At 43.6% G+C, this 17764-nt stretch overlaps 1 protein-coding gene across 2 annotated transcripts in view; it reads right to left on the reverse strand.

Moving 5' to 3' along the window:
• THAP9 (THAP domain containing 9) overlaps positions 1 to 17764 on the reverse strand; it is a 98179-nt gene that overhangs the window by 34059 nt on the left and 46356 nt on the right. For both annotated transcript variants that reach the window (XM_063926889.1, XM_063926890.1), the window contains exons 6-7: positions 7335 to 7488; positions 169 to 937 (exon numbers count right to left, since the gene is read on the reverse strand). In XM_063926889.1, the coding sequence (XP_063782959.1) occupies positions 169 to 937; positions 7335 to 7488 (923 nt within the window). The remainder of the gene's footprint in view (positions 1 to 168; positions 938 to 7334; positions 7489 to 17764) is intronic.

Raw genomic sequence — 17764 nt, forward strand, 5'->3', positions numbered from 1 at the left:
ATTTTTTTTTTTATATAGTTAGTGTTCTTCCATTTATTATCATATGTATGGGCAACATCTGAGACTTCATATGCCTAATACAAGTGTTCATATTTTGAATTGATTTTCTGCCCCATACTTCCTTTAAAATAAAAATCAAATCAATGGTATATAAATAAGGAAACCTACCTGAATAAAACTTACGGTGGCCTGGAAACCATCTAATTCTTCATACTGTAACCCTTGAACAAAGCTTAGAGCATTTGCAACGGTGTGACTTAGTTTGTTAACCAACAATGGCAGTTTTGTAAGCTGAGGAAACAAACTAGTAGTTTTATGTATGTTCATAATATAATTAATATACTGCCACGTAATTACTCCATCTGCACTCTGTATATAACCAAGCTTTTCTATTGTATCAGTGACCGTTTGTAGTTCATAACCCACATCAAACAAAACATAATGCTTGTAATCACTGTTGGGCAAAGAGAAGTGTGTCTGCAGCTGGCAGGAATCCGTGAAAGTACAGCCAAGCAAAGTGCACATTTCCTCATTACGTGGACAACGTTCCATTAATACAGCAACTACCTCAAAGTCGTTCTCACACAGTTCCTGCAGAACATGGACAAGAAGTTGTTTTTGTGCTTGTGGTGTTAAGGATTTGACAAAAAAATAGGCAACAGGTGTTTTCCAGTGACCAGCTGTTCCCACAAGCATGAATATCAGTACTTCATTGGCAACCTCTTGGCTTCCACTTCCAACTGCCCCTGATCCCAAATTCACAAAGCCGACAAACTCATTTCTCTGCGACTCAAAGGAAACATTTTGTTGAATAGACAAAGTATCCACCATAATACATGTCCGTGTATACAGATGTGGGTGTGTTTGCTTTTTCTGTAGCAATGCTTCTATGACTGAAGAATTAAGCCCAGGTCCCTCTCTGTTTGACTTTAGCCACCTAGAAATAGAAGTTTATACAATGACATTTATAAATTGTTATAGATCAAGAAACCACTCAATCTGAACTTTTCAAAGACATGGAATGTATAATTAAAATATTAAATCTGCCTTCACAAATAGATTCTTATTATGAAATAAAATCCATTCAAATCCACATTGCATAGTATTTTTCAGTCACCATTTCATCATTCCCATCTCTTCCTTTCTCTGATTTATTCTCTCAAACAAATCTTCCATTTATGGATATTTTCCTCCCCTAATATGTACAATGACACAGGTCAGCACATTTGTCTCTGATGTTACAGACACTCACATACTGAATACCTACCTTTGTTTTAGTAGCTGTAACATGTACCTGAGAATGGTTATGCAAGACCTAGTTTTATGCTATTCCTCTATACACATTATGAACCAGCTCAGGTTTTTGGGCTATCTTTCCCTGCAGACAGTTACAATGCCAAGTTTTTAACTGTCCATGCAAGCAATGATAGCCACAGCCTCTTCCACTAAACCATATTCCCATGCGGATGCATTGTGGGTAGACTACTGCACATCAATAACATTAACAGGAGAATTTGGGGGTCAGATAAAATGATGATGCAAAGACAACAGCACCCATCTATGGGGGTCATTCCGAGTTGTTCGCTCGTTATTTTTTTCTCGCAACGGAGCGATTAGTCGCTAATGCGCATGCGCAATGTCCGCAGTGCGACTGCGCCAAGTAAATTTGCTATGCAGTTAGGTATTTTACTCACGGCATTACAAGGTTTTTTCTTCGTTCTGGTGATCGGAGTGTGATTGAAGGAAGTGGGTGTTTCTGGGCGGAAACTGGCCGTTTTATGGGTGTGTGTGAAAAAAACGCTACCGTTTCTGGGAAAAACGTGGGAGTGGCTGGAGAAACGGAGGAGTGTCTGGCCAAACGCTGGGTGTGTTTGTGACGTCAAACCAAGAACGACAAGCACTGAACTGAACTGAACGCACTGGCAGAGTAAGTCTCGAGCTACTCAGAAACTGCACAGAGAAGTCTTTTCGCAATTTTGCGAATCTTTCGATCGCAATTTTGATAAGCTAAGATTCACTCCCAGTAGGTGGCGGCTTAGTGTGTGCAAAGCTGCTAAAAGCAGCTTGCGAGCGAACAACTCGGAATGACCCCCTATGCTGGTAATGTGTAGACTGCATAGATTTAATAGAACCTTTATGGTCACTAAAGACATACAGTAACTATAAAAAAAATTGAGTTTTCAATATTAGTATTAGCATCAGGAGAAAATAGTTACTGAGCCTTTCTCAAAGCATTAAGCAGTTTGTTACTGTTGCACTTGAATAGACCAGACTCCATAGTGTTAAGTGCATATAAACCAAGAGCATTTGCAGATCATACATTTTATAGTGATTTTTTTTTTTAACCCTATCTCGTGTAGCTTATTGGGGGACATCAAGAGGTTGGACAATAAGTCAAATCTGACAAACTCCTCTTATAGGCTACACAACTAGAACTCAATCTGAAGCAAATAAAAATTATGTAGGAACAACAATGAAACAGCAACAAATAAAAGAGCAGGAATTCAACAACAGAAGAAAACAAATGGACTCAAGAATGATAGGCAATGATTAGTTCCAACCGCTGCAGTCCCCTGCTGCACTCTCTCATAGCCAGGGCACTCTGGTGATCAAGATAAGCCACCATTACAGACCTATCTGTGCAGATCTCGACTGATAAATCCTCTTAAAAACTGGTGTCCTCTGTTGTGAGCATTGTAAACCCCTGAAGTGCTGCACATTTAATGGGTAAGAATGACACCACCTTAATCCATAAACCCTGTAACCAACCCTCACAGCTCAAAGGCTGCGTTTGTTTCAGTCCCAGATGAAAATCAGTAGACTTCTGCTAAAGGAAGTCTCCACTCAACCAACAGCAGAGTGACACCCACTCAGATATTTAACAAAAAAAAAAAAAAAACTGATCTAGTCAAGTGATGGTGAAATGTGGTTTCATTATAAAATTAGTTGGATCTGGAAAACACTCAAATTAAATTCAGCATCTGCACTGCTACAAAGAAGGAACAACCTTATCCAGGACTGTTATGTAAAAGTGAACCAACACCTGCCTACCAGCTAACAGGTAGTTCCTGTAGAGAGAAGATTATGGGGGAAAGGTATCAATCACTGTAAAGAATGGAGACGTGGACCAAAGGAAAAATTGTTCATAGAAACAAATCAGCTTCGAGGTAGCATTTATCTAGTACATTCTATAAAATGATAGGGAGAAGTTTACTGGTTGCTATGGGCAAGTTTACACAGCTTGATACATCTATACCTATGTCTTCAGGAAGAACACCTGCTAACGTGTGTTGAACCGATACCAAGGAAGATAATCCACGGGGTGAAGGTCAAGTTCATGTCTAAAGTCTGCACTGACTCCATAACCTCAGACCAAAGCAAGGCCAGAAGGGAGAACCACCAATCTGGATCTGATAAAGACAGCCATCTCTGCCCCGATCTCTCAGCCCTGTGGACTGGCCGATACAGAGAATGATTGGACTTACAGCAAATCTGAAGCAAAACTAGTATCCTCTCACACTGGAACTTGCAAATATCTGTCTCTCACACCTGAGCTGTCCAAACAGTTGACTTCAGGGACTTCACTGTGAGCAAATCTATTACAGCTTTAAGACACAGCATGGATTGAAAGGATCCTTCAGAAGAAGATGCAAATAAATATAAAATAAAATACAGGCTTGGGAGCTGGACGTCTTTCTACTCAATGTAAGGAAGGCATAGACAGCGCTAAAAAAAATAGCTATGGCAAAAATATATATTACATTTATTTAGACTTAATCAATAAAAAATGTTGCAACATGTTATATAAATACATAAAAAACACACACAAAATGGGCAAACATTTGCACTGTATCTAAATATTGGTACTGAATAAATGGGCTGTGATTTACATGCAAATTCAGTCCATGGAGACTGGCCACAGTCCTTGGAACAAACTAGGTAGCAATTTGGTGATTACCAGCTCGTGGTGTAGATGAATGACCTCTTTGTGGCTTGATTATGGACCCAAGGTTAGTCCTATTGAAAGCGCCGGTCATTATGCAAGTATATAAATCACCATGGTGTTCCTGCTTGTGGACATCTAGGCTTGCCTCCTGTTAGAATCAGAAGTATTGCAGTACCCAGCTCCTTCACCCAATATATCGGATTGTAACAGGAAGCAAGCCTGTACCAGTCTCCATGGACTGAATTTGCACGTAATTCCCAGCCCATTTATTATATTTGGATACAGTACTAATGTTTGCCCATTTTGTGTGTGTTTTTTATGTATTTGTATAACATGTTGCAACATTAATTTTTTATTGATTAAGTCTAAATAAATGTAATATATATATTTTTACCATATCCAGGTTTTTTTTTAGCGCTGTCTATACCTTCCTTACATTGTCTTATTGGGATTAACTATACCTCCATTCAGCTGCTTATGGTAAAGCTGTCTCATTTTCAGCTCCAGACCTATTACCTTGGTAATTAAATGTTGTCTTTCTACTCAAGCCGGGTTTTCCTTCTGCTGACACTGTGAGGCGTCCTCTGGTGATCTTACTCCTTAATAAGCTAAACTTAATGTACTTATGTCTCAGAGCCCTGAGAAGTAGAAAATAACTCATCAAGCCTGAATCAATCAAGCTAGAGTGTAAATATTGACCAATGTGGAAGGTACATTGATCAGGTACATCCAATCAGAATCACAGATGTCAGTGGGGATAAACAAGAGATGGCTAGCAAAGATGATCGCCACTCCTTTCTTCTTACTGGTAGAGTTCTGTATAGAAAACACAACTACAAAGGAACTATCAAGTTCCTGAGGGGTGCTTAGGCTTGGAGGTCACGGAGTGCCAATCCTTGGAGGGGTCTCTCTGTGGTAATAGGGGAGCCACTGGGGAAAAAGAGAGACCGCTGATAAAGAAGGACTTGGTAGGTTGAGATGATGCAGGAGTGCGAGAGCCTCATCTGAGGTTTTTGCCATGATAACGTTATCATCCATGCACTCTTGAAAATCAAAGGGAAACCCCTGAGGGTTCTAGTTCCCGCATTTCTTTCTGCCTTGCCAAGGTTATTGGTGACAAGTCATGAAATATAAGAATAGTCGAACCTTCAAAAGAGATGGAAGAGGATAGATTACCTACAGAGCAGATTTGGTCCTTAGTCTTGAAGGTCCGCATTTCGGTAAGAACCATTGAAACATTAGCCTAAGTGGATGGGGCAGATGAGTCTTCTCCATCTTAGCCATCTTCAGAGGCGGGATAGTCGGCTTGCTGAGGAGCTTTGAAGTAGTAAACTAGCAGGAGCATGACTTCTTAGCTTTAAGTATAGCAAATGTTGATTAATATGAGGTGGACATGAAAAGCAATGAGGGGGGGATGTAAAGTTGAAGCTTCAGACAATAAAAATGTCACGTTGAGGATGTTATGGACAGGCATTGTGAGGCTTGAGTAGACACTAGCAGCATATGATAGGCAGTCAGGTACTGGATTGAGAGCAGGTAGGAGAAACACTAAGTGAGAGGTCATAGGTCCAGAAGCACCTTTGTGGTGCCATACTCAACAACAACTTGACTTGAGCCCACATGGTAAGAGTATCTAGCAGTAGCAGCAGCTATGCCAGGGTCAGTAACAGGGCAACATCCCTGGAGGCCCTGTACTTGAGGCTTACAGAGCAGATTCAGGATGATGTCCAGTTGAAGGGGTGGTGTTACAATACTGGGGTGGTGTGACAATACTGATGGGAAAGAAGTAATACAGATACAGCAGCAGTCACTGATCACACAGGGGTAACAGGACCGTGACACAAGCAAGGGAGTGCAGAAAATGGGAGCTGCTGGGGTGGGAGAATTGGAGTCACGGCACCTGGTGACTGCCAGGGCGAATGAGGACAAGGGAGATACGACAGACCAAGCAGCTGACCTTCCTGCCAGGCAGAGCAGAGTTGGAGCCACCGCATACACACCTTGTGGAGAGAATGGGCATGTGCAGGGACACCACAAGGTAGGCAGCAACTTCCTGATGTCACGCAGGTCACATGAAGGACATGACACGTGGCTGACCAGCAGACTCGATGAGACCACCATTCATGGCCAGGGGAGTGCCGAACCAAGAGAGACGGGAGAGACAGAGTGACAGTTGCAAGATCCTGCACCATCACAGGAGGTCCTCAATAAGGTAGGCTAGCAGCAGATACTGGGGAAAGCCGCAGTCACGAGGGCTGAGGATGGAACACCACTTCGAGGAGTAGGGGCGGTCATGGTCCAGAGTCAAATGCTCAACAGGTAACTTAAAGGTACTAAATGGAGGTAACTTCCAGCTGATATGTAGGTGGCCCAAAAACAGAGAGGGTGGAGTAGATTTAAAAGAGTAAGATACAAAGCTCCACAATCAAATGGTCACCATCTTGTCTGGCCAAGCCACACCCACCTCCTTTACAAAAAAAGTTAATGTTTTGTTAGTTTAATGATGCCACAATTTCAACAGCTTCAACTATTTTGTTAACCATTCATCAAAACTGTTACAGAAATTGTCCTTAATGTTACTTAAGTGACAATGAATCATTTCATGAGGAAAAAGGGAGATTTATGTTCTTAACTGGTTAAATCCTTTTCATCGACTCCATAGGGGGCACAGGGATACGCTGAGTATAGCTGGAGAGGAAAGGCTGGGCACCATTATTTTTTTCCCATCAGTCCAGGCCTCCCTCTCCCCTATACCCTGCCCCAAGTCCAGACAGTTTTCAGCTGGTGCTGGCAGGAGTGGGCAACGTTTGTGTAACATGACACAATGTTTTCATGAGGAAACTATGTGTTATACATGGTCAAATCACATTATTATGACCACCAGCTAATAGCCAGAATAACCGCCGTGTACAGCATGGACAGCAGCTAGACGGACACTGGTTCATTTTGCTCCACTGTAGCGTGTCAGTTGGCCATCACACACCTTTGTAGCTGACGTTCACCTCTCACATCAATGGCACATGGTGCTTCGCAGTTTCCACATCAGTTATTCACCACAGCAGTACGCGAACAGTTCACAAACTGCGCATTTTCAGAAATACTTCCACACTTGGTCCGAAAGGCAATAATCATCCCTTTTTGCAACTCTGATAAATCGCCCCTTTTACCCATGACGGCAACAAGTGATATGTGTGCAGACGGCCTATTGCACACCTTCTATACCCACCAAGCCAGCGCACAACACGTGACGTACTTCATGTGCTACATGCTGCCGGCGCAAAACGTAGGAGGTGGTCATAATAATGTGACTCAACTGTGTATTTGCAAATCACAATGGGATTATGAGATTAAAAACCCTTGAAAAAGTTCCCCAATAATGTATACTTACTGTCGCAACCTTCCTGACCCTGGTAGGGGCAATTTCATTTCCTTCTTAAGATATCTGTATGATAGCGGGTCATTCAGTTGTAAAGTCAGGGAAAACAGGCGCTGTTGGGCAGAGTACTCTGATTCAGGCTTTTTAAACAGTTCCAATGGAATTTCTAGTGAAATGAAATGCTAATGTTAAAGATGTGTATATACTGTCAGTGCAAGATTATACTAACAGCTACAGTATTACTTCTATACCAATGTAAATATGCATTTGCAGATTGTGATTTAGCTGTAATCCAGATCCATATAACATTTTGGCATTATATTATTAATCCTTATATTTAATCTGGTATAATACTAACAATAAGAGCTGTACAAACATTTGCCACTATTCCCTACAGGGGGGGCGCAGGGGATACTGTACTCGGGCCCCCATCTGTCAGGGGGCACCTCGGCCACAACACAGACATCCGTTTTGTGTAGCAGCAGAACCAAACAGCCAGAATGTGAGCTCTCCGTTTTGTGTAGCAGCAGAACCAAACAGCCAGAATGTGAGCAGGACAGTTTGCAGTACAGGCAGAAACACAGGAGTATCAGGTTTCAATAACTACAGATGGAGGTTCCCGACCAGAGGAGAGATAAGGCGGGGGAGAGAGCTCTAAGTGACCCAGGGATCCCAGCTTATCCTCCTCCCTGCCTGGGTCCTGTGTAACCTGTTATCTAATTACAGCATTCGGGTCTAGAGAGAGACAAACAAATAGAGTCCTCCTGGGTCCTGTACCAGTGTGTAAGTAGTACAGAGGCTGCTGCTATCCTTGCATGTGACAAGCTAAATTATAGATTTTATTCTATGTGTATTTTAAGGTTGTTAAAGTTGGCTCTCAATTAGGTGGAGCTATAAATATTACCCAGGCATTATTAAACTTTAATTTTAAAGCTAATATACACCATATTTTAATTTAATATATACAATCCATAACTCCAAACATGACCCATTACAGGAGGGAAAAAATGCTCTATAACGGGACTTCCCTCTTAATTTATGATTGCAATCACCTGTGTTGAAACACCTTTCTTACCAATTAAATAGTTCAACACGGGTGATGCCAATCATATATTAAGAGGGAAGTCCAGGTAGAGAACATTATGTCCTTCCTGGAATGGGTCATGTTGGGAGGCATGCACACTCTAATATACAGTACACCCCCCCTTCCTCTGGGTCCCTTGTGTTAAGTGCCCTGCTCCGCCCCCCAAGGCTTAATCCAGCCCTGCCCCTCCCCACCCCCAAAGAAAGAGTGGTCCCTCCCCTGAGGAACAACCAGCCCTGGGCTTTCTCTGCAGTCACTGTGTGTAACGAGTAAATATAGTGTGATATAAATACAATGCTTTACCTATATTAAGTATATATTGGTTCCCGTAACTGTAACAGTATACAATATAGATGGAATCATTCATTTAAAAAAAAAACATTTAGATGGTTTAGGGGGAATTAAGAGTTTGCTAAAATTTAGTGAACTGTTAAATTGTATACTATTGGAAGCAGGTTTTACTGGGAAATATAATTTTATAATATAATTTTCCTTAATTCTGTCTATCCACGTGCCATCATGCCAGGGCAGGCTTGCTGGATTTATAGGCTGCCTGTAAAGAACAATATTATTACAATTTACGCCACCAGGTTTTTAAAAAAAAAAAAGAACTAAATACACCCATGGTTATCCTGTGCTGTACCTTTTAGCTTGTCCAGATTAAACTAAACCAATAATCATTAATTTTGGTGCATATTCTGAATAAAGTAGTTTGTGCCACATGACATTTGGAATAGCTGAGATCCATAAAGGACCTTTACAATGAAATTAAATCTATGTAATCTAACTAGTGCTGGTGGCAGTAGAGATGATTTGAGTAACAGTGACCTGTAGTAGAAGAGATTACAGCTTTCCAATTAGCATCTTTGCATTTCCCGTTAGGACACTGAACATTTTAACTTTTGTGAGGAAGCAATCCGAGAGAGAGTGGAAGTGGCATAGGGGAGAGTAAAAAAGGAGAAACTAAAAATCAAATATATTTAACACTTTATATTAGCACCAAAGTAGTCTGCTTGGTATTAGGAGAATGTAGGAAGCTAGGAGGCATGATGAGGCTGCTCCTTGGAGTATCAGAAAGTTACTGGTGCTTAAGCTGGAAAGGAACGGAGACTTGCCAAACAATAGTGTACTGTGCTTGGGTGATCAGGAGTCTGTTTATAGTAGTCACAAGACGGTGGATACTTTGTGCAGTCTGGCAAATATTGAGGGAGTGCTACAGGGTCCACAGGCAGTCCTGGATGGATGCAGTACAGAGTGGCTGTTGACACTTGCTGGCAGAGTACTCCACTCAACATATTAATAAATCGAGTTTTGAGGGGTGGAATGCACCATACTGTACTTACTATATGAGTGCATGGCATAAAATGGAGACTGGTATTTGCTGTTTGCATTGCACAGTGTGGAGTAGATCCTGTTACTTGCTGAATTAAATGCACATCAATATAGATGGAATCATTCATTTAAAAAAAAAACATTTAGATGGTTTAGGGGGAATTAAGAGTTTGCTAAAATTTAGTGAACTGTTAAATTGTATACTATTGGAAGCAGGTTTTACTGGGGAATATAATTTTATAATATCATTTTCCTTAATTCTGTCTATCCACGTGCCATCATGCCAGGGCAGGCTTGCTGGATTTATAGGCTGCCTGTAAAGAACAATATTATTACAATTTACACCACCAGGTTTTTTTTTTTAAAAAGAACTAAATACACCCATGGTTATCCTGTGCTGTACCTTTTAGCTTGTCCAGATTAAACTAAACCAATAATCATTAATTTTGGTGCATATTCAGAATAAAGTAGTTTGTGCCACATGACATTTGCAATAGCTGAGATCCATAAAGGACCTTTACAATGAAATTAAATCTATGTAATCTAACTAGTGCTGGTGGCAGTAGAGATGATTTGAGTAACAGTGACCTGTAGTAGAAGAGATTACAGATTTCCAATTAGCATCTTTGCATTTCCCGTTAGGACACTGAACATTTTAACTTTTGTGAGGAAGCATTCCGAGAGAGAGTGGAAGTGGCATAGGGGAGAGTAAAAAATAAGAATTTACTTACCGATAATTCTATTTCTCGGAGTCCGTAGTGGATGCTGGGGTTCCTGAAAGGACCATGGGGAATAGCGGCTCCGCAGGAGACAGGGCACAAAAAGTAAAGCTTTACGATCAGGTGGTGTGTACTGGCTCCTCCCCCTATGACCCTCCTCCAAGCCTCAGTTAGGTACTGTGCCCGGACGAGCGTACACAATAAGGAAGGATTTTGAATCCCGGGTAAGACTCATACCAGCCACACCAATCACACTGTACAACCTGTGATCTGAACCCAGTTAACAGTATGATAACAGCGGAGCCTCTGAAAAGATGGCTCACAACAATAATAACCCGATTTTTGTAACTATGTACAAGTATTGCAGACAATCCGCACTTGGGATGGGCGCCCAGCATCCACTACGGACTCCGAGAAATAGAATTATCGGTAAGTAAATTCTTATTTTCTCTATCGTCCTAGTGGATGCTGGGGTTCCTGAAAGGACCATGGGGATAATACCAAAGCTCCCAAACGGGCGGGAGAGTGCGGATGACTCTGCAGCACCGAATGAGAGAACTCCAGGTCCTCCTTAGCCAGGGTATCAAATTTGTAGGATTTTACAAACGTGTTTGCCCTTGACTAAATAACCGCTCGGCAAAGTTGTAAAGCCGAGACCCCTCGGGCAGCCGCCCAAGATGAGCCCACCTTCCTTGTGGAATGGGCATTTACATATTTTGGCTGTGGCAGGCCTGCCACAGAATGTGCAAGCTGAATTGTATTACACATCCAACTAGCAATAGTCTGCTTAGAAGCAAGAGCACCCAGTTTGTTGGGTGCATACAGGATAACAGCAAGTCAGTTTTCCTGACTCCAGCCGTCCTGGAACATATTTTCAGGGCCCTGACAACATCTAGCAACTTGGAGTCCTCCAAGTCCCTAGTAGGTGCAAGGCACCACAATAAGCTGGTTCAGGTGAAACACTGACACCACCTTAGGGAGAGAACTGGGGACGAGTCCGCAGCTCTGCCCTGTCCGAATGGACAAACAGATATGGGCTTTTTTGAGAAAAAACCACCAATTTGACACTCGCCTGGTCCAGGCCAGGGCCAAGAGCATGGTCACTTTTCATGTGAGATGCTTCAAATCCACAGATTTGACTGGTTTTAAACCAATGTGATTTGAGGAATCCCAGAACTACGTTGAGATCCCACAGTGCCACTGGAGGCACAAAAGGGGGTTGTATATGCAATACTCCCTTGACAAACTTCTGGACTTCAGGAACTGAAGCCAATTTTTTCTGGAAGAAAATAGACAGGGCCGAAATTTGAACCTTAATGGACCCCAATTTGCGGCCCATAGACACTCCTGTTTGCAGGAAATGCAGGAAACGACCGAGTTGAAATTTCTTTGTGGGGCCATCCTGGCCTCACACCACGCAACATATTTTCGCCACATGTGGTGATAATGTTGTGCGGTCACCTCCTTTCTGGCTTTGACCAGGGTAGGAATGACCTCTTCCGGAATGCCTTTTTCCCTTAGGATCCGGCGTTCCACCGCCATGCCGACAAACGCAGCTGCGGTAAGTCTTGGAACAGACATGGTACTTGCTGAAGCAAATCCCTTCTTAGCAGCAGAGGCCATAAGACCTCTGTAAGCATCTCTTGAAGTTCCGGGTACCAAGTCCTTCTTGGCCAATCCGGAGCCATGAGTATAGTTCTTACTCCTCTACGTCTTATAATTCTCAGCACCTTAGGTATGAGAAGCAGAGGAGGGAACACATACACCGACTGGTACACCCACGGTGTTACCAGAACGTCCACAGCTATTGTCTGAGGGTCTCTTGACCTGGCGCAATACCTGTCCCGTTTTTTGTTCAGACGGGACGCCATCATGTCCACCTTTGGTATTTCCCAACGGTTTACAATCATGTGGAAAAAACTTCCCGATGAAGTTTCCACTCTCCCGGGTGGAGGTCGTGCCTGCTGAGGAAGTCTGCTTCCCAGTTTCCATTCCCGGGATGAAACACTGCTGACAGTGCTATCACATGATTTTCCGCCCAGCGAAAAGTCCTTGCAGTTTTTGCCATTGCCCTCCTGCTTCTTGTGTCGCCCTGTCTGTTTACGAGGGCGACTGCCGTGATGTTTTTCCCACTGGATCAATACCGGCTGACCTTGAAGCAGAGGTCTTGCTAAGCTTAGAGCATTATAAATTTACCCTTAGCTCCAGTATATTTATGTGGAGAAAAGTCTCCAGACTTGATCACACTCCCTGGAAATTTTTTCCTTGTGTGACTGCTCCCCAGCCTCTCGGGCTGGGCTCCGTGGTCACCAGCATCCAATCCTGAATGCCGAATCTGCGGCCCTCTAGAAGATGAGCACTCTATAACCACCACAGGAGAGACACCCTTGTCCTTGGATATAGGGTTATCCGCTGATGCATCTGAAGATGCGATCCGGACCATTTGTCCAGCAGATCCCACTGAAAAGTTCTTGCGTGAAATCTGCCGAATGGAATTGCTTCGTAGGAAGCCACCATTTTTACCAGGACCCTTGTGCAATGATGCACTGTTTTTAGGAGGTTCCTGACTAGCTCGGATAACTCCCTGGCTTTCTCTTCCGGGAGAAACACCTTTTTCTGGACTGTGTCCAGAATCATCCCTAGGCACAGCAGACGTGTCGTCGGGATCAGCTGCGATTTTGGAATATTTAGAATCCACCCGTGCTGTTGTAGCAGTATCCGAGATAGTGCTACTCCGACCTCCAACTGTTCCCTGGACTATGCCCTTATCAGGAGATCGTCCAAGTAAGGGATAATTAAGACGCCTTTTCTTCGAAGAAGAATCATCATTTCGGCCATTACCTTGGTAAAGACCCGGGGTGCCGTGGACAATCCAAACGGCAGCGTCTGAAACTGATAGTGACAGTTCTGCACCACGAACCTGAGGTACCCTTAGTGAGAAGGGCAAATTTGGGACATAGAGGTAAGCATCCCTGATGTCCCGGGACACTATATAGTCCCCTTCTTCCTGGTTCGTTATCACTGCTCTGAGTGACTCCATCTTGATTTGAACCTTTGTAAGTGTTCAAAAATTTTTTTAGAATAAGTCTCACCTAGCCTTCTGGCTTCAGTACCACAATATAGTGTGGAATAATACCCCTTTTCTTGTAGTAGGAGAGGTAATTTAATTATCACCTGCTGGGAATACAGCTTGTGAATTTTTTCCCAGACTGCCTCCTTGTCGGAGGGAGACCTTGGTAAAGCAGACTTCAGGAGCCTGCGAAGGGGAAACGTCTCGACATTCCAATCTGTACCCCTGGGATACTACTTGTAGGATCCAGGGGTCCTGTACGGTCTCAGCACCATGCTGAGAACTTGTCAGAAGCGGTGGAACGCTTCTGTTCCTGGGAATGGGCTGCCTGCTGCAGTCTTCTTCCCTTTCCTCTATCCCTGGGCAGATATGATCTTATAGGGACGAAAGGACTGAGGCTGAAAAGACGGTGTCTTTTTCTGCAGAGATGTGACTTAGGATAAAAACGGTGGATTTTCCAGCAGTTGCCGTGGCCACCAGGTCCGATGGACCGACCCCAAATAACTCCTCTTCCTTTATACGGCAATACACCTTTGTGCCGTTTGGAATCTGCATCACCTGACCACTGTCGTGTCCATAACATCTTCTGGCAGATATGGACATCGCATTTACTCTTGATGCCAGAGTGCAAATATCCCTCTGTGCATCTCGCATATATAGAAATGCATCCTTTAAATGCTCTATAGTCAATAAAATACTGTCCCTGTCAAGGGTATCAATATTTTTAGTCAGGGAATCCGACCAAGCCACCCCAGCTCTGCACATCCAGGCTGAGGCGATCGCTGGTCGCAGTATAACACCAGTATGTGTGTATATACTTTTTATGATATTTTCCAGCCTCCTGTCAGCTGGTCCTTGAGGACGGCCCTATCTATAGACGGTACCGCCACTTGTTTTGATAAGCGTGTGAGCGCCTTAGCCACCCTAAGGGGTGTTTCCCAACGCGCCCTAACTTCTGGCGGGAAAGGGTATACCGCCCCTAATTTTCTATCGGGGGGAACCCACGCATCATCACACACTTTATTTAATTTATCTGATTCAGGAAAAACTACGGTAGTTTTTTCACATCCCACATAATACCCTCTTTTGTGGTACTTGTAGTATCAGAAATATGTAACACCTCCTTCATTGCCTTTAACGTGTGGCCCTAATAAGGAATACGTTTGTTTATTCACCGTCGACACTGGATTCAGTGTCCCTGTCTGTGTCTGTGTCGACCGACTAAAGTAAACGGGCGTTTTAAAAACCCCTGACGGTGTTTTTGAGACGTCTGGACCGGTACTAATTGTTTGTCGGCCGTCTCATGTCGTCAACCGACCTTGCAGCGTGTTGACATTATCACGTAATTCCCTAAATAAGCCATCCATTCCGGTGTCGACTCCCTAGAGAGTGACATCACCATTACAGGCAATTGCTCCGCCTCCTCACCAACATCGTCCTCATACATGTCGACACACACGTACCGACACACAGCACACACACAGGGAATGCTCTGATAGAGGACAGGACCCACTAGCCCTTTGGAGAGACAGAGGGAGAGTTTGCCAGCACACACCAAAAACGCTATAATTATATAGGGACAACCTTATATAAGTGTTTTCCCTTATAGCATCTTTATTATATATTTCTAACGCCAAATTAGTGCCCCCCCTCTCTGTTTTAACCCTGTTTCTGTAGTGCAGTGCAGGGGAGAGCCTGGGAGCCTTCCCTCCAGCCCTTCTGTGAGGGAAAATGGCGCTGTGTGCTGAGGAGATAGGCCCCGCCCCTTTTTCGGCGGCCTCGTCTCCCGCTCTTAACGGATTCTGGCAGGGGTTAAATATCTCCATATAGCCTCCGGAGGCTATATGTGAGGTATTTTTAGCCAAAATAGGTTTTCATTTGCCTCCCAGGGCGCCCCCCTCCCAGCGCCCTGCACCCTCAGTGACTGCCGTGTGAAGTGTGCTGAGAGGAAAATGGCGCACAGCTGCAGTGCTGTGCGCTACCTTTAGAAGACTGAGGAGTCTTCTGCCGCCGATTCTGGACCTCTTCTTACTTCAGCATCTGCAAGGGGGTCGGCGGCAAGGCTCCGGTGACCATCCAGGCTGTACCTGTGATCGTCCCTCTGGAGCTGATGTCCAGTAGCCAAGAAGCCAATCCATCCTGCACGCAGGTGAGTTCACTTCTTCTCCCCTAAGTCCCTCGTTGCAGTGATCCTGTTGCCAGCAGGACTCACTGTAAAATAAAAAACCTAAGCTAAACTTTTCTAAGCAGCTCTTTAGGAGAGCCACCTAGATTGCACCCTTCTCGGCCGGGCACAAAAATCTAACTGAGGCTTGGAGGAGGGTCATAGGGGGAGGAGCCAGTACACACCACCTGATCGTAAAGCTTTACTTTTTGTGCCCTGTCTCCTGCGGAGCCGCTATTCCCCATGGTCCTTTCAGGAACCCCAGCATCCACTAGGACGATAGAGAAAAGGAGAAACTAAAAATCAAATATATTTAACACTTTATATTAGCACCAAAGTAGTCTGCTTGGGTATTAGGAGAATGTAGGAAGCTAGGAGGCATGATGAGGCTGCTCCTTGGAGTATCAGAAAGTTACTGGTGCTTAAGCTGGAAAGGAACGGAGACTTGCCAAACAATAGTGTACTGTGCTTGGGTGATCAGGAGTCTGTTTATAGTAGTCACAAGACGGTGGATACTTTGTGCAGTCTGGCAAATATTGAGGGAGTGCTACAGGGTCCACAGGCAGTCCTGGATGGATGCAGTACAGAGTGGCTGTTGACACTTGCTGGCAGAGTACTCCACTCAATATATTAATAAATCGAGTTTTGAGGGGTGGAATGCACCATACTGTACTTACTATATGAGTGCATGGCATAAAATGGAGACTGGTATTTGCTGTTTGCATTGCACACTGTGGAGTAGATCCTGTTACTTGCTGAATTAAATGCACATCGTAGAATAATACTAGAACTTGCAGGATGCAGTGTACAGTGTAGAATGGATACTATTATTTGCTGGATGAGGTGCACAGTGTACAATATATACTGGAACTTGCAGGATGAAGTACACAGCATACTGTAGAATACATAATGAAACTTGCTGGATAAAGAGCACAGCATAGAATATATACTGGAACTTGCTGGATGAAGTGCAGTGTAGAATGGATACTGGTACTTGTTGGATGAAGAGCACTACATGAAATAGATACTGGCATTTGCTGGATGAGGTGCACAGCAGAACCAGAACACGCCAAGGAATACTAACCAGGAGTCAGTAGCAGGTCAAAGGCAATAGACTGCTCATTGGAACAAACGAAATAGAGCACCCAGTACCAATAGGCTCCTTGGGTCAGGTGATTCTAGAGTGGCCTCTGGTTGGTGGTGAGCTAAGAGAAATCAAGATGGCAGCGCCCATGCTCTGCTCACATCTAACTCAGCCTCTGTTCAATGAGCACTGTCTACCCCAACTGTCACCTGCCTGGCCCTCCCCTTTTGAATGTATGCTCTTACAAACAGGGCCATCTCCCCTCACGTGCTTTTCCTTCACTTTCTTAAACGATCATCTACTCCATACTCCCTACAATGGCACCTAACCCTCAGGTTCTGCCTCTTTGTTGCTTGTTTCAGTGTAATGACCGCTGATGCAGAATTATTATATACCATGTACTTGTCCTGCATTGTCTTGTACCGTAAGTCGCTGTTTTCTTACCTTGCTCATTTGTTTATGTACTTTGTTAGGCACTGTGGAACCCTTGTGAAGCCATATAAAGGATAATAATAACATTATGAGAGATGATCACAGAGATATGCCAACTCAGACGGCCCATGGGAGCCGCTATGGCCAAGAAGAGTCAGCGCTGCATCGGGAAACTGGACCTGGAAGCCCGATATGTGACAAACCCCTTTCTATCACTCACCTTAACCAATAGCAGTTATACAGACACACATGTACATGCAAAATCATAGTGCTCGCTTTAGGAAGAACACAACCTCATATACATGCCCACATTTCAGAGGATTACAGGAAGCTGGGACAATCGGTGAATGTTAATATTAGATATCTTACATAAAATAACATATTTTAGGGTTAGCAGTCCTTTATTATTTAGATTTTATAAAATGGACTTATTTTTCTTTTAAATTATGTCAAAGAACAATACTCACAGTCACCTAAACAACAAACAATAAAATTATAGTATAAAGTTATGGGCAGACCATATTGTATACAAAAGTTAATAAAGTGTGTAGTGCCTG

The sequence above is a fragment of the Pseudophryne corroboree genome, chromosome 6 (assembly GCF_028390025.1).
Source record: "Pseudophryne corroboree isolate aPseCor3 chromosome 6, aPseCor3.hap2, whole genome shotgun sequence".
NCBI classification, from domain to species: domain Eukaryota; kingdom Metazoa; phylum Chordata; class Amphibia; order Anura; family Myobatrachidae; genus Pseudophryne; species Pseudophryne corroboree.